The sequence below is a fragment of the Chaetodon auriga genome, chromosome 2 (assembly GCF_051107435.1).
Source record: "Chaetodon auriga isolate fChaAug3 chromosome 2, fChaAug3.hap1, whole genome shotgun sequence".
Classification (NCBI taxonomy): Eukaryota; Metazoa; Chordata; class Actinopteri; order Chaetodontiformes; family Chaetodontidae; genus Chaetodon; species Chaetodon auriga.
This window is the reverse complement of record NC_135075.1, coordinates 19,618,569-19,646,009: the sequence shown is the minus strand read 5'-3', so window position 1 is coordinate 19,646,009 and position 27,441 is coordinate 19,618,569. Positions and strand designations below refer to the sequence as shown.

General features: G+C 40.7%; 1 protein-coding gene across 1 annotated transcript in view; it reads left to right on the top strand.

Annotated features, from left to right (window-relative positions):
• Positions 1-84: 84 nt before the first annotated feature.
• pparg (peroxisome proliferator-activated receptor gamma) overlaps positions 85-27,441 on the top strand; it is a 30,443-nt gene continuing 3,086 nt past the window's right edge. Inside the window, exons 1-6 of the mRNA XM_076761063.1 lie at positions 85-158; positions 17,066-17,362; positions 17,601-17,767; positions 20,164-20,302; positions 24,020-24,219; positions 27,289-27,406. Coding sequence (XP_076617178.1) covers positions 110-158; positions 17,066-17,362; positions 17,601-17,767; positions 20,164-20,302; positions 24,020-24,219; positions 27,289-27,406 — 970 coding nt within the window. The 5' untranslated portion in view covers positions 85-109. The remainder of the gene's footprint in view (positions 159-17,065; positions 17,363-17,600; positions 17,768-20,163; positions 20,303-24,019; positions 24,220-27,288; positions 27,407-27,441) is intronic.

Below are 27,441 nucleotides of genomic sequence, written 5' to 3'. Positions count from 1 at the left end.
TGATGGCGAGGGTGGGGGGGCGGGTGCGGTCACAGGACTGACAACTGCCACACAGTCAGGTGTTGGTCCATAGTGTGTCTGTGTGCCACAGTGTGAGTGTGAGTTTGACATGCAAACACCAGGCAGAGATTTTAACCTAAGTGATCACAGCTTCTCAGGTGAGTACAAGAGACTGTCTCACTCTCTCTGAATTTCTGGTGCGCAGTTTTCATGGGTAACTACTTTAAAGGGGTACATTTGTGTGAATAACCAAAACTTTTTTTTATATATATATATAAATATTCCTCTTTCATATCTTTATCCTGTGTGTCATGTGAGGAATGTTTAGATATTGCACAATGTTCCGGCAGTTTAGTTTTTTTTCTTCTTCTTTCAATTGTCTGGAAAATCTTGGTTGTGACTCAGCAATAATGTGGACAGATCATGGACTGACAGTGGCTTCTCTTTGAGGGTTTGCTGTGTGACTCTGCGGTAGCTGACGTGGACGGGCCCGATGTTGTTTCATTATGATGTAATAATGGCACTTGAAGGCAAACTTATCAGTTAGTTGTACAAGACTCACACTGTCACTGCGAACAGTGCCTCTAGCTGTTAGCCACTCTTCAGTAGTTCGGATGATGATCACGTCCTTAATCGATCCCACTGCAAGCAATCAGGGAAAACTTACAATCATTTTGCTGTTCCAAACGGAGTGCATTTAAAGCACTTAAAGCTGTTTTTGCTCTTGATATTCATAAAACTACTGGGCAGATTCAGACAGCTTTGCTCACTTCTTCCGTCCACTGAACGTTACTGAAGACCATTGAAAGTATGTTGCCTACCTTCTAGGTAGCCATTAGTTTCCAGTATTTTGTCTATTTTACTTAAACAATAACTTGCAGAGACCATAAATTTGTTTGAGCTATGCCTTACCGCTGCGTCTGCATTTATTATAGTCAACTTTATGTGACTGAGGTGATGCAGCCGATGGCGCTACATTATCACACAATAATACATCTTACTACAAAGTTCACTGTGATAGATTATCTGTTGAAAATTGAAATTCTCAGCAAGTTTATTGTGACAGATCACTTAAAACCAACCTCTGCCTGGAAGCCAAATGCGATATCCAACTCACAGGAGCTGTAGTTATTTGATGAAGATAAAATTTATCACAACATACCAATATAAATCAAGCATTGCGCTGCTACAGAGATGCCCCAGCCTATTCAGCAGACATAATGAATTTTTTTTTTCAGTGAAAATGAAGTACAAAAATTACCATTCCCACTAAAATCACGACTTATATTGCATTCACTATATCTGTCAAAATAATTGCTTTTGTTCGTTTTTCTTCTTCTTCCTTTTTTTTTTTTTTTTTAGCATATCATTCAGCTCTACCTGGAAGACAGGAAATCAATCTACAGCAGCTATGAAAAATAGCTGCCAGTTATGTTATGTACACGCTGTTGGTAACAAAACAAGCAAAACCATTTGTTTCTTTGAGAGTGATGCTGTCATGTCTCCAAGTGATTAAAAAGTTACTGTAAAATCAACATCTCTGTAAACCAAATAACAACATGCAATAAAAAAAAAGACAAAAAGACAGATGAACAAGAGGAAAGTATTTGTCTTTTACCAGAAGTTTGATGCTCTCTTACCTTAAAAGCCAGCGGGGCTGTTGAAAATATGACAAAGAGAACAAATCAACTGATTATTCACACTTCCTGTAAAGATGAATGTTAAGAGTTACAGATTTTACAGGTAATCCCATAATGTTCAAGTAACAGGGTCATTAATCACCAAACCGATGCTATAGATTATTAGGCGTGTATCACAATGATATGATGGATGTTAAGTTTATTAAAGGTTAAAATTTCATCACATGTAACATGGCTATTTTAAAGTAGGAGAACTTCAATTTGTGGTTGAGAAATAATCTTTATTTTGGAGAAGTTATGAAAGTTATTTTCTCTGGTTGACAACGCTCATCTGGATTAATGTCATAATATCCCTTTTACATTGTAATGTAATGTATTTTGCATTTTTTTTACTGAATGTAGAAAGTCGTGTCTGGCATACAAATGGGTTAAGAGATATCTGTTCAAAATCTCAGGAAAACGCACATCTTTTACGTCTTTTAATCTCTGCATGAGTGTGTTGATACGGTGCCAGTCAGTGAATTATTGCTTATCAAGTATTAAATTCCTCAAGAGAGGTGTGTGTATGTGTGTGTGTGTGTGTGCGTGTGCGTGTGTGTGAATGACTGAGACAAATCTGGACTTTGCTCTGTTGTCATAAATGAAAGGAGTGTCTCGAGATAGCATGCTGTGTTTATGTTGTCCCTCACACGGTCTGAAAGTGATGTTTAAATCTCTGCAGACAGCATACTTCCACACAAAGCTGCATAAAAACAAAAGTCAGGATTTTGAAGACACCTCCACACCAGCATACTTGTTCATCGAAATTACCAGAAGCGACTGTTTTCAGTGTTCTGAGAAGTTGTTTGCTGTGGCTGTAAGGGCTAAACATGATCACTGCATGAGAGGCAGGAAGGTGCTGAACTGCACATTTGTATCTGTATAAATACACAGATAAAAGGAGAGTGACACGCTCGGGTTCAGCCCACAGATAGTTAACCACTTTTGCCTCTTCACCGCCAACGTCCTGGTGTGTTTACTATAATTCAGCTTTTCTTATTGCCATTGTGAATGTTTTCAGAAAAGCCACCTTTGATTCAATTTTATCAGATGACACTGAGACAATGTTGACACAGCTTAGCCTTAAGGTCATCAATTTGTTTTTTATAGTAGGATTAATTATTAACGTCAAGGCTGATCATTTCAGCAGATGCTACTGACAGCAAGATTTTTTTTTTTTTTTTTTTTTTGCTGCAGAATTGGATTTATTTTAACATCAAACAGAGTTTGCCACACAAACAGGTTGTTTGCTGATGAAAAATCCAGCTCTGTTACTTCATCTTGTCTTCCTGAATTTATGTACTGATTATACTGTGATTAATGATTAACTTATTTGTGATTCTATTTCAACATTTTTCTGAACAAATATGTTTAAACTAGTTTGATTAAAAAGTTTAGTATGCTGTATGAGTTTTTTTTGTGTTTTTATTAAGTGAACCAGTTGTTCCCGTTACATCCGTTCTCTCTCTCTCTCTCTCTCTCTCTCTCTCTCTCTCTCTCTCTCTTTTCTCTCTCTCTCTCTCTCTGTCTCTCTCTCTCTCAATAATCTCTTAACAATGGCAAGATGTTGTGGCAAGAAAAAACACTTCAATCACAACAACTGCTGGCATCTGAGAAGTGACTCATGTTCAGGGCGACATCAAAGCAAGTTATCAGTTCTCACCTTGTGGCACTTTGTATTAAACTCATGTCTGCATGAGCAAAGAACACATTTTAATGCAGTGTTCAAACACGATGGTTCGTTTGCCGTGTTATCAGTAACATTTGCAAACACATCTATTTCTCTAACATTGTCTCACATCCACAATTTTTCACATGCAAAACCTGCGCTGCCTCAGAACGATGGCGTTTGCCTGCCTAACACATGGTTTACAGCAACAGAAGTCAGATTTATTCATGCTCTGTTGGCCCTTCTTCAGCTAATAAAACACATCAACAGGCTATTTACTGCGACTTTAACTCATTGCCTCCTCCACTGGTCGTAACATGCTCGACATCATGACAAATGATGTCTGATCACAATCTATAAGGGCTGCAACTCAGAATTATTGACTGTGTAACGATAGATGACAAGAAAAGGTCAACAAAAGTAGAAATCTTATCTTAATAGCTTTGTTTTTTGATAAATCAGTACATTGGATGGTCTATGAAATAGTGAAAAAAGCCCTTTACAATTTCCTGAAGTCAAAATTGATCTTCATCAGATTCATCAGAGAATGTCATTAGTAATTCACCTATGCGCACGCACACATAAAGACACACGTCAACCGACACAAATATACACACACGCTAATACGAAGAGATTTCCTCGCCAGTGCACTTTAACATAGATATTATTCAACAGACAGTAGGGATATTTAACAGCCTTTGCCCTAATTTCCCATTTAGAAAGATGTGGGAGCAAACAGCAGCTCCTCAGGTCAAACCCTCGGTCTCTAGTGGGAACTAAGACTGACTCAGACTTTATGTGCACATGGTTCTCCGTGGGTTCACTGGATGTGGCACTGCTTGAGACATCACTGGTTCAGGTCTTCTAAGGATGATGTATGATGTATGTAATCCACCCCCTCATTTTAAAATTGGCTAATAAAGGTTAAATGCCAAATGATCTTGGAAATGAAACAGGAACAAAGCCTGTAAATAGCTTTCCCTCTTTATGGAAACTTTTTGTACCTCTTGTACCCAAAATGACTGCTTAGCTTATGTGCCCTTTCCTGTCTTGTGTATATTGTGGATGTTTCAACATTGCAAAAGAAGACTTTTAGGATTAAGACTAACTGTCGTATAGCATAAAGTTATCTCGGATAACAACTTTGGCTGGGGTTTGCTGAACTCTAAACAAGACAGAGCTGCTAACTTTACCATCAGCTCTGATAAAGTAGCAATCAGGACCAGGTTCCACACAGTGGGGGAACCACACGTTCTTTGGGGGTTCGTGTTTTGTACTTCTCTCAGCGCGTAGGAAAAGGTTGCGTAATAAGCACAAACAACTACCAAAATAGAGACAGAAACGTTGCATTGGGCGGACTACCAGACGAACAAAATACAATGTCAACGCCAGAAAAAAGTGACAGATGGCAGGAATACGTTCCTTAGAGATTCCATCAGGTAATGGTCAGTGGGTGGGGTCGTTTGTCCACTTTGATGGAGGCAGACTCAAAGTACACTCAGTCACTTGTTAACCGCTCCCTTACAAGCCACATAATGAGAACCATGAATGGAGTGCTGGGATGACATAAATGGTTAGGTGGTGGTGCCTGTGGGAAAAATCAGCTACAGCCACCAATTAATGTAAAAAATATAATCACATAACTAGAACCTAAGAAAAAGCTGTCGAAAATAACTGATAATATAGTAATGATTAACTAGAAATAATTTCCAAATACAGTTTGTCTTTGATGTAAGAGGGAGTTCTTCTTGCCCTGTTTCAACACGCTAACAATTAAAGCTTGTATTACAGCTCAGAAAGACACTGTTCAATCTATTTCTTACACTTTTGCTCATGTAAATTTGGTGTCTGAAAAGGCTAAAAACAACACACCACCCTCTAAACTCCTGACATGCCCGAGACAACCAAAGCTCGACAGTCCTGCTCTGCCTACTTACAGTTCGTTGGACAGTCACTGGTAGCGGGTTAGCAAGCGATCGATTGTTGAGCCAGCTCTGACTCTTGTTTTGCTCTTGTCAAACCTTCATTTAACCTTCCTTTTCCACAGACAATTCTAAATCGGTTTCTTTTGCGTACACCATTCCCAGCACACGAGTTTACAGTACGTTCTGTGAATGAGAGTTACGTCACGAGTTGTTTTGTTCTTGTCCAGCTAAACAGCAGCTGGAGGCAGCACACTCCCGTCTTTTCCTCTCCACTTCGAGGAACAGGGCATGACCCTTCCCACATTGTACCTCTCCCTCTTCCTACCGTGTTACCCTCCTCTCACTCCCCGTCTCCGTCAAAACACAAGTTTGGCTATAAATCTTTCTCACACGACTCCAACAACTGAGACCACACTCATGTAAAGAGATAATTAACATATGAGACGTCGTCGTAAATGCCAGTTGTACAGAATGAATCAGGTGTTTATCCCCTTGTCTGTCTCTGTCATCCACCTTCTCTTTCTAACCTTCATGCCCCATGTTCAATGCAACACCTCCTGGGCTTTGAGGTGTGTGCGGCTGTGTGAGACGTACATAGGTTTTGATCTGTCATAAATGGAAGGACGGCTCGGGACGGTGCTTTGTTTATGCTGTGCACGCCTATCCTCACAGGCATGCGTCTTCCACAGTGACAGCATGGCACATACATTTAAATGTGTGTGTGTATATGTGTGTGTGTGTTTGTGTGTGTGTGTGTGTGTGTGTGTGTGAGTGTGAGGCCTTGACAGCATGCAACACTCCTTCCCCTTATCCAGCGAGGAAGCGCTTGAAGCTCAAGAGACTCATCAACTATTAACTCATAACTATTTAAAGGAATTGGGGGAAAGTTCATGTCCTCAGATTATTGTTAAAACTACAGATTCCCAGAGAGCAGCATATGGAGTGTGTGCGTGCACATGCACACCCACACACACAAGCACACATATATACTACAACTGTGGGTACTCTCTCTCTCTCTCTCTCTCTCTCTCTCTCTCTCTCTCTCTCTCTCTCTCTCTCTCTCCGTGTGTGTGTATGCTGACCTGCTCATGTGCGTTTCCCATATCAGAGTCAGATAGTAAATGTTTAAGTTCCTGTGTGCTTACATGCCCTCGCATGTGCAAATATATGTAACATGTTGGGTGTGTTTGTCCTTAAATGTCTTTGTTTGCATGAAAAGGTTCAATATGTTTATTTACAATCCCCCGGAGTGCTGTTCACTGGACCTCTGTCACCATGTCGTCCTATAATACAAGGCCCACCTCACGTCCCAGTCACATTATGACTCTGACAGCAATGTAGAACATATCCTGAACATCAGTGTGTGTGTGTAAATCTGGAAGGAAAAGCCTTCCCGTCACAATGGATAATTAAATTATGTGACAATGATCAAAAGCTGGGTCGACCGATCAAAGAGATTAGATTAGCCCCTTTTGTTTAAACACTGAGACAGAGTGAGCATGTCATAGCTAAAGCATTTTTTTTTTTGCTAACAACTTCATAGAACATGATGTTCTGATTGTTGAGCTGATTATAACCATGATTTTAGTGTCATGACTGAACAGGCCGAGTCCAACCAAGTGTGTTAATGCCGTTGACAGTCAGGAGATTAAATCATATACTGTGTGGTGTCTAATGATTCTAATCTTTGTCTCCCAATTCAGTCGCTGCCTGTTGTTTTCATTCAGATTCTTATTTTGTATTAAATCGTTTGAGGTTATCACACACTGACATCATCTTTGCAAGTGAGAAAAACAATAAAAAGAAATCTGGCTGAAAACAGCAAAGTAGTGCGATACGCTGTGAGTCAGAGGGTTACTGATATCTTATTATCCACTTAGTCAGGTTTTAGCACAGAGCTGCAGCTCAGTTTAAAGGAATAATCCAACATTTCAGCTAATTTGCTTATTCGCTTTCTTGCTGAGAGTTAGATGAGAAGAGCAGCTCTCATGCGTGTGTCCCAGCTATTGAGCTTGAGCTGTAACTCCACATAAACTCCACACTCAAGCCCAAGTGTCCTTGAAAGCCATTGTGAATGCTCCTGACCGACTTATTCGGGGAAAAAATCAAGCGAACAGCGGTGAGCCAGGAACGTGTGCCACCAACGGTTAGCTCTTCACTTCATTTTCACATGTCATTTGTATTTAGAATAAACATATCAGGTGCGACATGTTCATTGACGATCTTTAGACATAAGAGTGGTATTGAACCTCTCATTTAACCCTCAGCTAAAAAAAGAGCATCTCACTTTTCTATTTATAATCACAGCCTTAGTGTTATCTCTGCATTATCTCTTCATAGGTTTCATCTAGTCTTCAGTTCTGTCTCCAGCTTCACGAGTTGTCTGTGCTCTAGTTCCACATTTCCACTGAAAAACACGACAATGGCTAGAGAGTCGGCAGCAAGAATCACAGTACTATCTCCAATCTTACTGTATGTACACTCAGTTTGGCCACATCGGTGGGGAAGTCATAGCAAAGAAGCATACGTCTATGTTTACATCTGAGAGCACGAACGCTTTTTTGTTCATGCTGACATGCTGAAAACCACTTCTAGGCACTTATCACAGGAAGCTGTGTTGATTATTGGAGTGCAGCTCATGTTATGGTTAAGTTGATGATGGGTTCTCTTTGGCGTACGATTAGTGTAACTCAATGAACAGAAACACAGAACGCTACTTTCTTGTCAAATGGAAAAACAACTGTATGATATGATCTTATGACTCATTTTTTTTTGTCTCCTCACCTGAGGTTTTTCAGATGCAGTTTCAACTTGTATCTGAGGTTTATGTCAGTCAACGTTACTGTAGATGGTGGTAGATCTGTCATGGTGGGGGCAGCCTCTTTCTGTGAGCCTTGAGGTTAACATTTGCGTAGCCTTGAAATGGCCCCAAAGGAAGACATTATTTTACAGTTAATGTTGATCAGATTTCGTTTCGTGAACATCCGGATAACATTTTAGGTCCCTAGCAGTCACCATATCAAACCAGACGCCTCACCTAGCCAGACACCTCATCTAAACATCATTGAATGTTTGCTTTGGTCTTAATCTTTCAAAGGACGACTTTCCCTCTTGAAAAACGTGTAGGTCAGCATTCTTTCTAATTGGCTGTGCGGTGTCGGAAGGATTGGTTATTGTCTCAGTGCTCAGTTGAGAGTGGAGTGGTGAAAGCTACTGTCAAGCTAATGTGAGGCCACTTGACCTTACCTGTGTAACCTTGACCCCTTTGGGCAAAAATAACAGGGGAGTGAGTGAATGATTGACATCAGCAGATGAGCTGAGTCTGTCAGTGTCATAATTGTTCAGTCAGTTCGTCTCTTCTGTCCCATTTCCTTGATTTTTTCACTTTTTCCCAGAGCACTTTTGTTACACAAGTTTTTCTTTGTCATTTTTGTGCATCCCTGTATAGTCACGTAGTTTATGTGCAAATGGAAACGCAGGCAAAAACTTTCCATTGTCACAGCTAATAAGAAGAAACCACTTCTCTCTTGTTTCCCCTGGGAACACGTGAGCATTACTGCGTATTTTATGTCGTAGAATTTGATCACATTTATTGTAAGAGACAAATAACTCTACTGAATGCTGTTATGTCTCAGTTTATTTATTTATTTTGTAAGGACAAGGCACAATTATCTCTGTCAATGTGTCACTGATTAGCCAAAAGGCTAATTTCCCCCGACCAGATGTTTGGTCAGCCCTTGAAAATGACAACAAAACATACACCATGTTAAATAAAAACAATATAATGTAGACAAAACATACAACACACAAACTGAGATATAATTATTAGAGATAACTTGCCCATTATTATTACAGATTGTACTGTACTGTATGTGCCATGCTTGAATGAAAAAACACCAACCTGAGGTTGCTGCTACGCTGCTAAAATCTTTTCGGCCTCAGATAAAATGAAAGCAACGAAGGACACGGTGAGCGTCTGTCTCCAGTTTATAGATAACAGCTCTCATATTCTGGTTAGAAAGTAACAGTTATTATGTTATTTTTAACTAAATCAGGGAGGCAGCAGACTTGTGTTAATATTGCATGAGGAGGCAGAAGTAAATGCGTCACAGCTGTCACATCGACACTGAGTGACTGAACGGAGGGAGAGAAGTGCAACCAGAGAGGCATGATGAGGTCGCCTGTCAGAGTGAAGCAACAGGAAATCATCTGCATCTGATGTCTACCACCTTATACACACACACACACACACACACACACACACACACACACTTGCACAGGAGAGAATAACAGATTAAAGGAAGCACTGTTAAGCACGTGGGCACGTATACACAAGTATGTACTGTACGCAGAGACATGAAGACATAAAAAATTTAGGAATGAAAGGCACACACACACACACACACACACACACACACACACACACACACACACACAGACCACATGATAGTTAGCTGTCTAAACTTCTGCTGAGCCCAGACTCTGTCAGAGAGAGAAAATGTGTGTGTGTAGTTCCCTTTCTAGCGGTCATCACTTCCTGAGGAAAAGCATGACCACACACACACACACACACACACACACACACACACACACACACGCACACACGCACACACATACACATTCATAGACACACACACCAGTCTCTACTGTCACTGCCACTGTCACTTGGTTGCTGGTCAGTGAGCCGACGCTGAACACTCTGAACTGTAGCGGGAGAACCAGGGTGAGTGGATTGTGCTGTACCCTGCTCTGTGTGTGTGTGTGTGTGTGTGTGTGTGTGTGTGTGTGTCACTGTCATTCAGTTCATCATGCTGAATCAATGCATGAGCTGTGGATAGCTACAATGAATGCAAAGACCGGTGTACTGTCACATCTGATAAAAGGCTCTATGTTGTCAGATAGTTGCAGTGAATACGCTTGTGCTTTTTAAAGGATATGTGCTGAGTTGATCTCTACTTTTAGTCTTTTATGAGCTGACTTCAGTGCTTATCAGTGAGATACTGTAAGTCAACCAGTTTTGTGCGATATGCAGTTTGTCTTGTCTCAGACAGTTTATTACCACGCAAGGTCGACTGGGTTTGTGTTTGGCAGTTGTGAGCTCAAAAACCTGCAGTTCATAGATTTTCTTTCAGTTTCTTCCCCAAAAGGGCCAAATGAGCAAAAGGAAATCTGTAACTAGGTCAGTAGAGGCAGCCCCACGTTCTGCATATTCTTTTGTTTTATTTTGTGCCCTTGTGTTTGTTCTTTTGTGAACGCGTGAAGCAGGTGCTCTTTTGAAAAAAAGACACAAGGTGTGAGTTAGAGTTGTGATATTTTAGGATTAAAGAATCTCTTCAACTGTATAAGAATTCAGAGTGTGCATGTTTGTAAAGTCTACAGGTGACTGAAAAAAGGAGAAGAGCACGTGTGCCCATTTTTACAAGTGTTACCTTCCTGTCAGTCTGACCTCAAGTTCACCTGATGTTTCACGGTGCTCCACTTTCCACTGTCTCTAATTTCCAAAAATTTAAAAAAATCAGATAGAAATCAGAGAGAGAGGCTGTCTACGTGCTTTTTCACTCACAGCTGTGCCAGACAGACAGAGATTGTGGTTTCTAACCTCCCAGTGTACCAAGCTTTCAAGTCTCATGAGTTAAGTCAGTACCAACCGAGTAAGTGGGTTTTCAGACGTGAGGGGACTCTCGGGCTGTCGAGCGGGCAGTCCGGACCTCTTGTTGACACTTTGTGTGCACATGGTTTTCCATTACTCTCCTGTTTGATCGTGAAGGTGCAGAAGGGGAAGGCCCTGTCAGGTAATTCTGCCTGAAGTGACTTCACACCCCCAAAGTGGAAAAGAAAAAAAAAAAAAATCTAATTTCCTGAAGAGTGCGGCAGGATGGCAGCTTTTCAGCATCACACTACATGCAGCTTTTTATAACTATATCTATACCTATATCTATATAGATATACACACCCACATATCTATATATACATATATATGTATATATATATATGAACAGAGAGAGAGAGAGAGAGAGAGAATCAAAACAGCAGGGTGGAACAAAATCTAACAAATATATACTGTGTATACTGTGATGGATGAACAGCTTACAAACAGGTAGTAAAATAAGATATACTGTGATGTGTACAGGTATTTACAGGTAATAAATATATACATTACGGTGAGATGTAAACAGCTCGTAAAGAGTAATGTGGAGCCAGCGCAGTAGAGTGTATACTGTATGTACAGTACCAATAAGTGCAGTACAAGTATGGCAGAAGTATAAAGTAGTAAAGTGACATCTGTGTATCGGTGTGGTGTGAGTTAAGTGTCACTGCATTCATAAAATCAGTTACTCACAAGTAAAGCATGGCATTATCACAACACATGATCTTTCCTCTCTGTCCCACAGTTTCCTCATGTTCGACTCACCACACAAAAGCCAAGCACACTTAATCGTTTCGAAAAAATTGTGGGGACTGTGAGGCAGACGTGCAGGCGGGCATATCTTTGTTTTAGTCACCGACACTGAGCCACATGCTGTTTTACATGAAGAGGTCAGGAAGTCAACTCTCTCTCTCTCTCTCTCTCTCTCTCTCTCTCTCTCTCTCTCTCTCTCAATCTCTCTCTCTCTTGCCATGTATGTGTCACACACACACACACACACACACACACACGCACACACACACACACAATCATATACACGGGGCAACTTTCATAACATAAAAGGCTTACTTTGCAAAAAGAAAAGAAAAAAAACGCCTTCCGCTAGAGGGGAAATACTCTGCAACATGTCATTCTGTCAGTAGGATGTTATAAAGGCAACAGCAAGAAAACCTGTCAAGATTTAGACTGAGCTTAATTAAGCATGTGTGCAGCTCTACCAGAGGGCACAAATTTACACCTGCTTGTGGTTAACTTCACTAAGTTGAGATGTATTCAAACAGCGTCCGAAACATGTTCTCTCCCTTTGCATATATCATATCTATATTGTGGAGTTCTTATGAAGCAACTCATTTAATCTACATTAAAATTTGTTCAAATATAAAAACACGTGCCTTTGATGGAGTGATTGTCTGCTTTGACGTTGTGGAGTTAGTGGAGTAGTTCTCACCCTCAGAAAGGGAGCATAGTTTTTATTCAAACAGAAAAGATAAGAGTGTTAATGCCTCTGAATGCAGTGGGGCAGGTTCTGCTCTTTGTCTCTCACATAAATATAGCAGACAGGCTCCTGTCTTGACTTCTCTCCTTTCCTAAACTAGTCCTCACCTTGTGCATTTGCTTTGTTTGACTGTTAAATGACTTACTGTGTAGGAGTGTTGGAGGCTTCTACACCCTTGGAAAAAATGATGATGATACTGGATATTTTCTGACTTTTTGCGTTCTCAGTCGTTTTCTTGAGTTTTTGTCGAGCTTGCTAAGTGTTTTCCTTCTGGGGATTTTATTTATGGTAAAAAGCTGGTTTAACTGGCAAAAAAAAAAAAAAAAACCTCAGTCAATCAAATTCAGTAAAACTCCACAAAGGACTTCACCCACTTTCTGTGCAGTAATCCGATCCCCCGCCTTTGCTTCAGTCCATTTTGGACCGAAATGTTGCTGCTGTGAAGAAATACGAATGTTAAAAAACATTACATTAGTTTTGCAACCTTGTCCCTGAAGGAAAGATTTCACATCTCTCTGTATGACCTCTCAGTTTCACCTCTTTTTTTTTTTCCGAGCCGCTGCCTCCAAACTGGGAGAACATCATTCCCTCTCCTGAAGTTAACGCTGCAGTATTATCACTTTATTTGATAGTCCAACTTTTGTCGGTCAGTGTGTGTGTGTTTATTAATTTCAGTCCTGGCTCATGCAACATCCATTCGAAGATCCTTACAAGATTTTACATGAAAAGGCTGATGCCAGTCATTGTGTGTGTTGGCTCACACACACACACACACACACACACAGTGTTAGTCCGGCCCGTCAGTACAGTAGCTTGCCAGACCTGCCTGCCAGTTTGCCGTTGGCCTTTTGTTATTATGTCATGACTGAGGCAATAGCTGATAGAAAGTACTCCTACATGCTGTACTCTCACCTGAAGACAAGTTCTGACATGTGGAAATCTGAGAACTGGCAGGAGACACCGGCGTAAATGTCACGCACGTGCTCACACACACACCTTTGCAAACACAATGCACACTGCATAAAGCTTAGTAATCATCTGTCACCTTTTATAATGTCTGACAGGCTGTTTGCCCACACAGCACTCACAGATACAAACATGTTGAATTCAGTCGATTTTGTGCTGCAGTGTTTCCGTGAACGCTCTCAGGAGAGAAGCTACAGTACAAACTTGTTTTTTCGCGACATGATTTAAGCACCATGGTTTAACTGCCAGGCTGCAGCCTTCCTTTTTCTTTTCTTTTCTTTTTTTTTTTTGTGCTGAAGAGCCTGCTAAGCATCGAGCATGAATTTCCTATGATAAGGGGTTTTTCTTGATGCCTCTAGGGTGCAGTTTGACTTCTCCATGTGGTCAGGGGACCCGCTCTCTGTCACCCCTTCCACTTTATCTCTCTCACTCTGAATCTCGGGAGCTCTCTCTCCCACGAGATTTCTGTCTCTGATGCCAACCAGGATGCAAGTCGCTCCAATGCTCCATCTATTTTAGGTTTGGATTGGCTGGCAACCGACCAACAAATGGAAAAATAACCAGGTTTCTCTGGTTATTAATAGTCAGCATTTTCCCCTGCAGCAGCTTCCAAGACAGTGGAAGCTACAGCCTGCACACACACACACACACACACACACACACACACACACACACACACACACACACACACACACACACACACACTCACTCTCTCTCTCTCTCTCATTCTGAAACAATGTCAGCGTCGATGTGAATTTTAAGTGGATCCCCCGCTGATTTTTGTTGCCACAGTCCAATCAGGTAGAAAGGAAACAATATGTAGTTGAGAAGGGAGGATGTTTGCTCCGCAGGGATGTTTTGCCAAGTAATTTGGAGCCATTTCAAGCCATTTCTATACCTGGTGCTACTGTGCCATGAGAGTGTTGCTATTTTAGTTTTGTCCTGTTGCATAATTCATCACATTCTTTGTTACATTTTTTTTTCTTCCAAATCAGGCACACGAGGTTGATTAGAGGAGGTTTATTTTGAGAATCTGTGTTACAAAAGGTTGTTTCGCAGGCCAGGTGGCGTGCAGACCTTTCACTCTATTGATTTTTTATAAACCGTTGCTTTAGTTTAAATCAAGGTCGTAATTCAAGCACAGCTTCCGCTTTCTTAACAAGCAGAAAGAAGTGTGGGAAAACTAAGCAGTTTTAAGTATTTATATTTAGAAAGACACATGCATCAGCCCTGTTCCTCCTACTGTAGAATAATCATTCTGCCTTCAAATTCAGCATTTCAATTGTTTTTTATTTAAAGAGAGCAGCAAATTCCACCAGAGGCCAAAACCAACAATGAATCCATCTGTGAACAGGAATTGTCTGACCATCCAAAGCCTGGTGCAGCTTATTCAGCTTCTAGCTTATTATTATTCTGCGCCATAGGCTTCCATTTTTGTCCACAAGCTATTAAAAAATACAGAAATGAACCACATAGTTGCTCTGGCTGACTTGTTCCTACATCGCGATGACTGTAGTTTCTTTTGATCTCACATACGGCGTCTTGCTGGAGTAAATATTCACTAGTGCATCAAATATGTATCAGTCCATAGTCTAAAATAGTGACCAACAAATACACTTATTACAGCTGTTTAGTACATTTTGCTAAAACCTGCGGTGCCAAGCTGTTTCAAGAAAAGTGCCAAACTCTTTTAAAAACCATGTGTGTTACCCATTTTTAAAGATTTATGTTGTCAGTCGGAATGAGTGTGTCTGGGGCTCAGTGGGCAGAAAGAAAGAAAGAAAGAAAGAAAGAAAGAAAGAAAGAAAGAAAGAAAGAAAGAAAGAAAGAAAGAAGGAAGGAAGGAAAGAAAGAAAGAAAGAAAGAAAGAAAGAAAGAAAGAAAGAAAGTGTTGGGTGACAGAGTAACATTGTTGGTTTTGGACTGTTGATGGGATTTGTTGACATGAACAAAAATATAGAATATCTCCAGCCTTAAACTTTAATATCTTAACCTTTGTCTGGCCGTAGTTTATAAAATATATATAAGCTAAACTATTGATAAAACATTAAATATATTCTCTTTGTACTGTTTTCAATTGAGTCTATGCCGTAAATGGTTCGCGTTTATTTGCTGTGGTAACCTGTGATGACTGGACTTTGACCATCTCAGCAGATTTCTCTCCTCCAATATCTGATCTGAGTTACATATTGGAATGACTGAAAAGCCTTCGTTCATTCGTATTAGAGAGTAAAATAGGGATGAATATCTAGAAGAAGCTGTGTGGCAGCAGACTTTCCAAATGATGATTAAACTCATTTCTGACTTGATTATTATTATTATTATTATTATTTTTAAGTAGCAGACTTTATTGAAACAGTAATGCTGGAGAGATACTTTGTTTTCCTTCGTGTCAACAAATTCAATGAAAAAAGCAAAACCGACAATGAATAAGTGGAAATGTTTAATTTCATGTAATTTCACACATAAGTTTATCTTAAAAACATTAACATTAAATGAAAATGAATCAAGCGTGGCACACATTCTGCTTGGACACTGATTGTTCTAAGAGGTGTGTAACACTTTTAGAAACACATCAGTGAGCCACACACACACAGGAAAAAGGACAAAGTCCTTTGGCATTTTTTTTTCTTGAAATATGACTTGATAAATCAATAAATAATAAAACACTTACCGGAATGAATCATCATTGCACATCAGACCCAGTAGACTGCCTTCTGCTTTTTGGGGTTTCTCAAACTTAATGATTTATTAACATTTTAAGGGTAATCTTATCAGTGCACTCTTTCTTTGCTGGAAGGGAAAGCACATACATGAGTCACACAGGTATGCTGATTGACATGTTCCTTTGTTACAATTTACATTGTCATTTATTCTGAGTCAGTCACATGTACCATGAATCATCCTGCTGCTGCTAATACTTGCTAAGACTCCCAATCCAAAACTAGTCCCCAAGAAATGCACTATTAACGCCAGGCCGAAACACCATATTTCCAGGAAATAAGAATAAAATCCCTCAAAGGTGAAAACGCAATTTTCTGTACCAACCTAGATTATATTGAACATTTCGTAACATGTTTCAGTGCTCAGAAGGTGCCGTCTGTTGTACTCCGAAAAGGAGAATCTCACATCCTTGGCCCCAGACAGACTGAGGCTCAAACACTCCGTGCTCTCTTAGTGCTGCTTGGTTAATCACACAGTCAGCCACCCAAACAGCAACAGAGGATGACCGTGTTTTGAGCAGAAGAGACGTTCCTCAGTGCCAGAGTTCGTCTTGTACTCCCTGTGACACTATCAGCCTCCCTGTTTACTAGATAACAGACAGACTGGAGGAATGAGGTGGGGGGTACTCATCATGGTGTTGAGTGTGTGCGTGTGTGTGTGTGTGTACGCATTGTTTACATTTTAGGCTTTTCTGAGTCGACATATTTAATCACTAACATAATGTACTATGCGGCTTGTTGGCTTGTCTGCGTACATTTTCATCGTCATCCTTCTTTCTCCCTTCCTCTGCTTCTTTTCTCTTTTTTGATATAATCCTCCTTTTCTCTCTCTGTCTCCAACTTTTCCGCTTCCTCCCCTCCTCCTCGTTCTTCTGGTGCTGTTTTCTTTTAACAAGGCCACATACAGTCAACAAAGGATATTGCATCAGCTGTCGCGTCACCGCTTCATCTCTCTCCACAGAAGACATGGTGGACACCCAGCAGCTCCTGGCCTGGCCTGTCGGTTTCAGTCTGAACGCTGTGGACCTGCCAGAGCTGGACGACAGCTCCCACTCCCTCGACATGAAACATTTGTCCACGTTAGACTACGCCTCCATCTCCTCCTCCACAATCCAGTCCTCCCTGTCTCCCTCGCTGGTATCCTGCATCTCTCCTGCAGGTGTGGCCTATGACCCCAGTCCTCCGCAGAGCGATGAACACCTGACCAACATGGACTACACAACCATGCACAGCTACAGGACAGAGCTGGACACACACAGTAAGTCCACTCTGTGTAACGAGTTAACCGGAACTAAATCAGTTTTCTTTGTACTTATATGCACATCCAGCTTAGCAGCAAAGCTACCTTACATGGCGCAGAAACTGAATCATTTCCAACATGATTGAAGTAGCTCAAGTCTTTGCATAAGAAAGTGAGAATGCAAAGTTTGTCGTTTAGAGTCATTTGTGTCTGCCCACTTTGTGTCCTGCCTGCCTGATGATGTCTCTTCTATCAGACTCGATCAAGCTGGAGCCGGGGTCGCCTCCACAGTTCTCTGACAGTCCAGTGTTCTCCAAGATCCAGGACGATGTGCCGGCAGCAGCGCTAAACATCGAGTGTCGCGTGTGTGGAGACAAAGCCTCTGGGTTTCACTATGGCGTCCATGCCTGTGAGGGCTGTAAGGTAGGACCGAAAGAGGAGAGATGAAAATAAGATGTATCGCCAAACTGGAAGAGAATTTATATCCATGGCTTCAAACACTACATTACATCAGACTATGGCTGTAACTAACAAATATCTCAAACAGTTCCTGCTTTCTGGGTACTTTGGATGGTCAATCACCCAAACCTGTGGACAATCAGCAGGGCTCTGCTGTCATATTGTTGTTCAATTGTTGGACCAAATCTGTTTTTTTTTCTCTCTTTTGAGAAATTTTGGCCACCAGTCGATTAAAAGATGCATATCACTTAAATTATTGACTTAAATTGCAGTGCACACTTGTGGAAAACAGAGTGATGCTGCTCTCAAAAAAGTAATGCTCGGGCTGAAGAAGAAAAACAATTGAGGGCCATTCCACCTCAGAGTCATGTCAGAGTGGTAAATGGGTGGAGCAATTTTCTCTGCCAGTCATCTTTTTTCTGTCAGTAGGTTTCATTCTTCGGTGAAACATGTTAGTGGAATAGATAATTCTGTAATGCATGGGGAGACGCAAGTTACGCATTTTTTCATTCTTTTTGATGTCTGTCACTTTAACCACAAGCCCCATGCATTTTCCACTCAGGAAGTGCTCATCAAAGCGGCCAGCCCCTTAAACTCTGTCTGTTTGTCTGTCAGTACAGAGTATAAATAACTAATAGAGTGTAGGTGAAGTTTCACACATATTTCCATTTTCTTTGAAATATTGAGACATTATGCGAAGAGGAGCTATAAATTGTGACTTTGTCCTCCAAAGACATATGAGATGGATTTTCAGAAGCGGCAGCAGCACCATGTTTGCTTTTTTCCTTCCAGCCCCCCACAGGTCTGAAGTGACTAATCAGTATAAAAAGCCACTGTACATGTTGTGTTTGTGTCACCTTCAGCAAGTCTCTGCAGTGTAAGGAAAGCTCAACCTGAAACGCTTAACAGAATATGGTAGATTTTGTACACCTGATATGAATACTACTTAAAAGAGCAAGTAAGTATTACATAGTGTACGCAATTACACTGGGTGACATGCTTCTTTATTACCGTGAACATGGGCACTGTAGTTTATTCAGATCCTGTCCCACATACAACAAACTGCCTTGTGATTACTTGCTAGTAAATCAAGCGTGTGCCTGAGTGTAGTCCTCAACAAATGCACTACTGCTGTGTAACAGTTTCTTAAAACTGCAGTGCAAAGGCTTTTTTTGGCCTGTATCAAAAATGAAAGTCTGCATCTGTAATGATTCCCTTGTTGAGTGGAAATGAAACATATCAAGAGCAACAGAGAGGAGAGGGAAGTTGGAGAGTATTGAGACACGGACAAACACACTCTGATGGGATTTGTTGACGCTAAGTAAAAGAGAATATCACCAGCCTTTTCCTTTTAAAGGGTCAGCTTCGTGTTGTTTGTGTGTTTGCTCAAGTTTATGATGTGTTTTAAAGCGTTACATTGTGGTGGTACTGTAATAGACTTCACTGTAATACAGTCAAATACAGCATGACCGGTAACTACTGCTTTGATCATTACCGCAGAGTTAAATCAACACCTCTCTGACACTGTCAGGACTGTTGTGTTGGATTTACTACAAGGTACAATGCTTTCTGTTTTCCTGTGCTCTTAGTTTAAGTCATACTGTACCTTCAGGGGCTGAATGAAGGTAAGGTACAGTAGTCATTGTTCTGCTTAAGTCTCAGGGGAGACTCAGCAGAAGAGGGGGTCAGCCAAGCAGGCAAACACTTAATTGTTTCAAACAGAAAACATTCTTTATTGAGGTGGAGTCTTGACCCCCTTTAACTTCCTCCTTCTTTAAATAACGTACGATTAAAAATGGAACATCTGTGGATCACAGGAATGCAGATGCCGAACACGCCAGTGTTCACATAGAGTCCAGATGTGGATTTCTAAAAAATTGTAAATCTCATTAAGTTTACAGACCTCAGGTTCTTCCCTTGGTGTCTGTTCTACTCTTTTCAGTTCATCTTTCCATTATCTTACTTTGTCAACACAGACAAACACCACAGCCTCAGCCGTGAGTGTTGGGAGTTTGACCATGACTGCATGTTTAATTGCTGAGATAAGTGATGATGTTATGGCCAAAGTGGTGCTAAGGTTGAAGACATCAAAGCACAAATCTACCCTAAAAGGCAATCTACTCCTACACACGCTCGTTGGCAGTGTAATTGACTTCCTCTCAGATTAGAAAGAGCCCGATGTCTAATCCGCATTTATCGGTCAATATATGCTGCATGGAGATACTCCGCCGGCAGTGGATGTCTTTCGATAATTTTTTAAATAGTTTTGATAATTAATTACCATTCATCTTTTCTCTTATCTGTTTCTGACAGTATCTGAAGTAATGTCTCTATTTCTTTCTGTCTGTCTTTCTTCGTAGGGTTTCTTCAGACGCACCATCAGGTTAAAGCTGGTGTACGATCACTGTGATCTTCACTGTCGCATTCACAAGAAGTCCCGCAACAAATGCCAATACTGTCGCTTCCAGAAGTGCCTCAACGTTGGCATGTCACACAACGGTAAGATGGTGATGCTGACTTACACACGTCTTCGAGCAATCAGTGTACAATCACAGAATGTGAATTAAGATTACATTCAATTACATTAAATTCAACATTTCCAGTTCGGCCATGAAAAGCTTAACGACTTGACAATAACGGAGGTCAGGGCTCCTGTACGTTCAGGTTTTTTTGTTTTCATTCTCACTATAAATAAACAGGCATAGATGAAAAGACTGATTCTTCTTTGAAATTGTGGCCCAGGAAACGCCTCCTTGCAGACCAACTCTCCTGCCTTCGATACCCTCTGAGAAGAACAGATATATCTTCACCACACTGCAGCCAATTTGGTCTTTGAGGTGTGGTGGTAATATATGCAGCAACATGCACCACTGCCTTATATGTCGCCATTTGCTTCCTCTGTGGTCTTCGGCCTGTATGGGTCATGCTTCAGTTCCCAGCAATTGTGCAGTGTACCTGGCGCCCCATCAGACTCAAAGATGAAATTGTGGTTGAGAGCTAACTTAATGCTAACATAGTGTCAAACTCGAAAGCAGCAAAAAGCGGTTAAGATGTTTGGTAAAACTCTCGATACTTGCGCCGCTGTCAAGCTGAAAGCGTGAGGCGCACTCATCACCAGACTGGTTTTCTTTGCTCACCTGCGTATTTAAAGCTTAAATCAGTTTTTCATGAATGTGTTATCAAGACGTACATCTGAATCTGGAGTGTGGTGACAACTATTCTCTGAGATATTGTAACTGTGTACTATTTCCAGCATACAAATATACGAGGAAGACTATTTTAAAACTCAAATCAAAAATCGAATGAAATCCACGCGTGCAAGCCTTACACAGAACGTGGTGCACCCACACAGGTGTTTTCACCTATACACACCAGGTCAGGGTAGGACTGCACCAAACGCTGCAAGGCTGCCGACACCTCCCACGCTCAGCCGCCTGTGGGCCGATCAGTTGATGCTGCCAACCCAAATGCAGTTCACTGCTGCATTTGATCAGAGGTTTCATTTGCGTTAAAAGATAGCCTGCAATTCACATTTATAGACATACTACCGACCTTTTACTGCACTCCGTAGTGGTATCATAGTTCATTTGTTTGCACCCGATAAACTTTGCCTTCTGCATCGCCTGCCATCTGCCACATAGTATGTCTCTTTCCCTGCTGGTTTGAAGTAAGTATAGTTAGACACTAAATCCAAAGGTTATCAGACAACAGCACCTCAGGAGCTCCATAACAGAAGTGCGGTATATAAAGAAATCACGTGCCTTTGTTACCCTTCATTGGCTACTGGAGTACATCGAGTCTGTTTTTATAGTAAATGCTGGCTATGGCTCCCCAGATGAGTTTCATCGTGGATCTCATTGCTGTGTAGGCGTGCACAGGCCGTGCTTGATTGACATCTCAAAGACACAAAGAGCTTTTACTCTTTATATACAAACTTTGGTGATTGAGCAACAGATTCTCAGCATAGGTTTGCACAATTTGAGTCATTAAGTCACATTCGCTTTTCGCCCAACAAAAGTGCTTCCCACTCTGCAGTGAAGACAGATGTGATGGACATGATGTCAGACATAATAGATAATTCACGAACAAAGATAGCGCACCGCCGTTTCTATGGCTGACAGCCCAAATTTGTACAGCTTGTTACATAGTCCAATTAAAGCCAGTGAGAGATAAAGGCAGCATTTACAGAGTTGCTAGTTAATGAACTGCAGTAAATGCGTTTATATTACACTTTTCTTGTCTCACCAACTACTCAAAGCACTTTACAACACGAGTCAACATTCACCCATTCACACACACATCCATGCACTGGTGGCAGAGGGTACCAGGCAGGCTGCCCCCTGCTCATCAGGAACGATATCCATTAATGCACACACACACACACACACACACACACACACACACACACACACACACACACACACACCAATGGCACAGCATTTGGGGTTCAGTATCAGTAGTAATCAGAAGGGATCAGCCCACCGACCTTTAGTCAGATTAGTGGTGCTGGAGTAGTGCTGCCCCTAGTGTGATGTGGTCATAGAAGATTTGGCCTGGTACTCACGTGCAAAAAGCTGGCAGGACAGGAAATAACGTGAGCAGCGGTCAGTCCCAACACCTCATACAAATCAAACCAGCTTGACACTGGAGAGCCTCATGATTTTTTTGTGCAGAAGGAAAGAGGTGGGTCCAGATTGACGTGTAGAGTGAAACAGCTGTTAATTTTCACATCTATAACTGAGGCATTGCATTGTGGGATTGTTTGCAGAAAGCTGTGTACTTGCCATGAACAGTACTTTTTTTGCTCAGTTTGGGCTTAATGTGCCCATCTTTAGGGACTTTAAGGCTCTGTGATATGTGCTGACGTCTTCTGCTTAAGTGAGCATACGGACATTTTTTTCCAACATGGAGGAGTTTAACTCGGATCAGATTACTGAGGATATGAGGCTCAACACCAAACCTGCTTTATATTCCCAGCACGCCACTACCATCTACTACAATTAGTTTGTTTCTCCACTCCTACCCCTCCGTCCCTCTCCTTGCCTCGTCCTTCCCTCATATCACTCTTCTGTTATTTCATGAGGTACAACTGTGTGAGTCTGCTCTGTGTGGGTTTTTATTTAATCAATGATTGACATCTCAGAGTACATAGACCTCAACTGATTTGTCCAACCTGCTGTGTCACCGCTGTCGGCTCATTGCCAGTAGGTGGAAGGGCCACTTTGGTTTGTATTCATTTGCTTAAGGTGTGCATTCATCACACCGACAGCATTACACAATCATGTACACCCTGCAGTAAATGCATAGCACAGGGTTGAATAGAGGGATAATTAATGACTTCCACTCACAGAAAAAAAGAGGGTTGCACCATTTCGTAACTCAGATTTCAGTGAGATCGCAAAGAACTTTTTCATTTTATTCACCACAAAGTCTAGATTATTATTAAACCTATGTCAAGCATAATGCCACTTGAATACATTTTTATTAACTCGACTAATAGATCAATTTGAAAAAATAATATGTATTGTCTTTAATTGAAAGAAATAGAAGCACTTTTGAACCACGTTTTTAAAGTGGTGTACATCTTTTTACAATCATTATAGAAGCTAAACATAAAAGTAAAACCACTGCACATCAACTAAAAAGTGACATCAATACACCTTAAGATGTGGATGCAATTAAACAAACAGCATCTGTAAAGGAAGAAATCAGACCTGGCTCTTTTGTTGGGTATTTGCAAATGCGAAATGTAATATGACCTGCAGCTAAAGAGGGACTTGGTTTTAAAGTTTATGAGACAGGTTTAAAGGCTTTGCAATGAGCTGTGAAAACATCATCACTAATAATTTTAAGAAGCAGATTATTAGAAGGAAGTGTTTTTTGTAATTGCTTTGTGAGACACACCTCATAAATCCACAGGTGGAACATTTGTTATGTGTTTTTCCCTTTCACTTTCCCTTTTTCTGTGTTGTATCCCTTGAAAATGTTCAGAAAATGTTAAGGTTAGGGTTAGTCCATAGAAAATGGATATAATGTCCGCAGAAGTGACCTGATTTTGTGTGTGCACGCGTGTGTGTATTTATTTATGTTATTCTTGCTTCCAGTATCTCTCTGCATGTGCTCTTGTGTGCTGTATCTGACGGCCTGCCACCCTGTGTCTACATATGTGTATTTGTGTGCTAATGTGTGTTTCTGTCCGCCCGTTTCCTTTCCCAGCCATTCGTTTTGGCAGGATGCCTCAGGCAGAGAAGGAGAAACTGCTGGCTGAGTTCTCGTCTGACATCGAGCACATGCACCCTGAGGCAGCAGATCTGAGGGCTCTGTCCCGGCATCTGTACGAGGCCTATCTCAAATACTTCCCCCTCACCAAGGCCAAGGCCAGAGCCATCCTCTCTGGGAAGACCGGAGATAACGCGGTGAGCAGGACTGCCTTAATTCTACTTTACTTTTATATATACATAATTGTATGTACAATGGGGAAAGTGCTGCATATTGCCTGCATGAGCCAAAAACATTTTAGTTAATCTTCTACTGGATATCACAGTACAGTCGGTGATGTTTTCAGTGAGACTTATTACAGGCACATTCACAGCATGAGCAGCTTAATTTTGTGGTTAAGGTCAATGAAACTACCCTTTTTTGTTGATGGTTACATTTAGATAGAAAATGTATCGGTCATAGATATAGACAGTATAAATAGTGGACAGAGATTCTGGATCTGAAAACTGAAGCCGGTGCAGAAGGGCAGGGGGTGAACTCCACTGGTTGCAAAGTGAAGTCCAATCGTATGTAAGCTTATGAGAAAATGAGCCTATTTGTCACTTGATTACCTCAGTAAACATTTTCTTAATGAGTTTATGGCCTCAATCTCTAGTTTCAAATCGTTTCCAATGCAACGTGATATTAGTAAATTATGGTCCCATTTAGAAGAAATAGACCATAAAGCAGGGTTTGCTGTAGGGCGTGGCTACTTTGCCACCACGGCATGTACTCAGGTTGTCTGATAGATCCAATCAGGATAGAGGAGCAGCGATGCGTATCCTCCCCAGCTCCACACTCGAAATATGGTTACATATTAATGGTACAGTCTGTGGTTGTGGATTATATTCACAGGATACTTCACATACAGTGTGTACAACAGGTTTTAGACTGATCTGAGCTGCTGGATCAGTTGTTCCATCCCTGGTGGCTTTTTCTTCAGCAGAGTTTGACCTATATTTTAGAGGAATTTTATTAATCCCACCCTGGGAAATATCACAAGGAACCCGACCAAACAGCACACAGTTTACATTTATACTTGAAAACAAAAAGCAGACACAGTCTTATACTTCACCTAAACGTGAACATAGGAAATAAAAAAAACCTTCTTAGCAATGAGAAATCTCTGTGTGTTCACCTAATCGTGCATTTTTATCACAGATAGAATTGAAGTTTTGCTGGTGGTAAACATGTTTGAATTGAAAGAGTCTGAACTTAAAGTAGGTCAAATTTCCACTCTAGTGCACAATGAAGACATATTCTATTCAATTCCATTCTATTGTTATGTTACCACGCTCAGTTTAGTTCAAATGAGGTCTTTAATGCTGCTCTAACAAGAAAAGTGGATTGACTGGTTTGTACAAGTCTCGGCTGTTTGGAAACATCTCGGATTGCAGTGGTCAAGCTATGCAAGAGGATAACACGGCTTCTCCGCAGTACGATGTACAATGATAGCTCCAACACTCCCACTCAAAATGTCAAACTAATTTATTAAGACATTTGATCATTTATACAAGTGGACTGTGGGAACGCGTGTTGGCCAAAACCATGAAAATGTGAGATATCATCTATTTCTGTGTTTTTGTACTTAAAATTTTGAGATATTGAATCTCAGTATTGAAAAGAGACTTGATCAAGATGTCCACGTCAGCAAAACTGCAAGACAAAACAAAGCTGCGGTGAATATTTTATATTGATCCAGAGCGAATATAAAAGCAAGCAGTATAAAGCGAGATGAACACCAGACATGCCCCATACCTTTTATGAAATGTTAACTGTTAACTGATATGTCAGCATGTTATCTTTCAATATAGTTTTTATTGATTTTTATTGACATATTTTCAATATGTTTTGATAACACAGTCTAAAAATAAAACGTGATAACCAAGCACATGGGTCAAGCACTTAAAAAGATGTTTACATTTAATTATGCTGTTGATTTGAATAATGTACAGTTAACAATCAATCAATTACAATTACATGTGGCAATTACAGTACTAATTATTATTCTTATTATTCTTATTATTCTTATTATTATTCTTATTATTATTATTATTATTGTTTTTTGTCATTATTAATGTTATTGGCACTACAGCTGAGGACCAATGTTTTTTTTTTCTGTTTCTATTGCTTGTCTCTCTGTGAAGCCTCATGAGTTCAAAGCTGCTCCACATCTTTTGATTGTTATGTTACAGGAAATTTGGGGTTATTTACTAAACCGCAGTAATTTTATCTTATTATTTTTGTAGTATATTTACATTTTTTAACATGTGCGGCCTTGAGACGAGTAGATGTGTAATCAGAACCACCGGTACACCAGACACGGCATCTGAGGAGAAGGACAGACAGGAAAGACAGTTTTTACAATTTTACTCTGAATAATTTCACTTTAATTAAATAAAGAAATAAAAAATGAGAAAGCATTTTTTTGCCTGCAACCAGGCACCTATCAGTCGAAACTTTGGGTGCAAAAGCCCAAAGTGAATAATGACAAATGCTAAAATGTAGCCTGCACGAGCAGAAAAGTGACTCGGTCATCAAATGTTTGCTAACATGAGCCAACAGAGGCCATTTTAGACAACCGTTCATCACGTCAGGCTGTAGGAGTGAAAGTGTAATGACTGGAAAAAGAGAAAGGATGCAATATTTCTTCTTTAAAACATTTTAAGTGTTCAATCTCAATTTTTGTCTTTTATGTTATTATGATCATAACTTCCATCCTTTATATATTCTTTTATAATCTTTATATAATCTTTGTAGACTAATAGACATTAACAAGAATTGCCTGCTCTACTTCCCTGTAGGATGTCTTACTCTTCATTTCACCACCATGAAAAAGGAAGATTTAAGTATGTGAATAGCACCATTCATCATTCAGGCCACTGCATGTCTTTGCCAGTGTTTTAACAGCAAGCACATCTTCAACTCAGTTAAGCTTCATTTACTTGTAGGTGGTGTTTTCTGCCTCGGCCTGCAGCTAAGATTTATGCACTTTGCCCATCAGACACATGAAATGTGCAGTGTTTGCTTTTGTAGGTCTGATGAACGAGCAAAGTGCAAGTGCATACACAGTATATGTGATTAAATCTGTCGCTCACGTGTCCTCAGGCGACCTACGTGGAGTCGACGCTGCGTCTTCTTTGTCTCTTTTGTCCTTTTTGTTGTTTTCTTTTCCTTTTCTGCCTGCTCTGTCTTACATGTCCATATTCGGTCTTCTGCTCCTGCAGCCTTTTGTCATCCATGACATGAAGTCTCTAATGGAAGGAGAGCAGTTCATTAACTGCAGGCAGATACCCGCCCAGGACCACCAGCAGCAAATATCTGGCCAAACAGCCGGACATGGAGGTTAGAAGTGTAAAAATCTCTTCTATGGCAACATT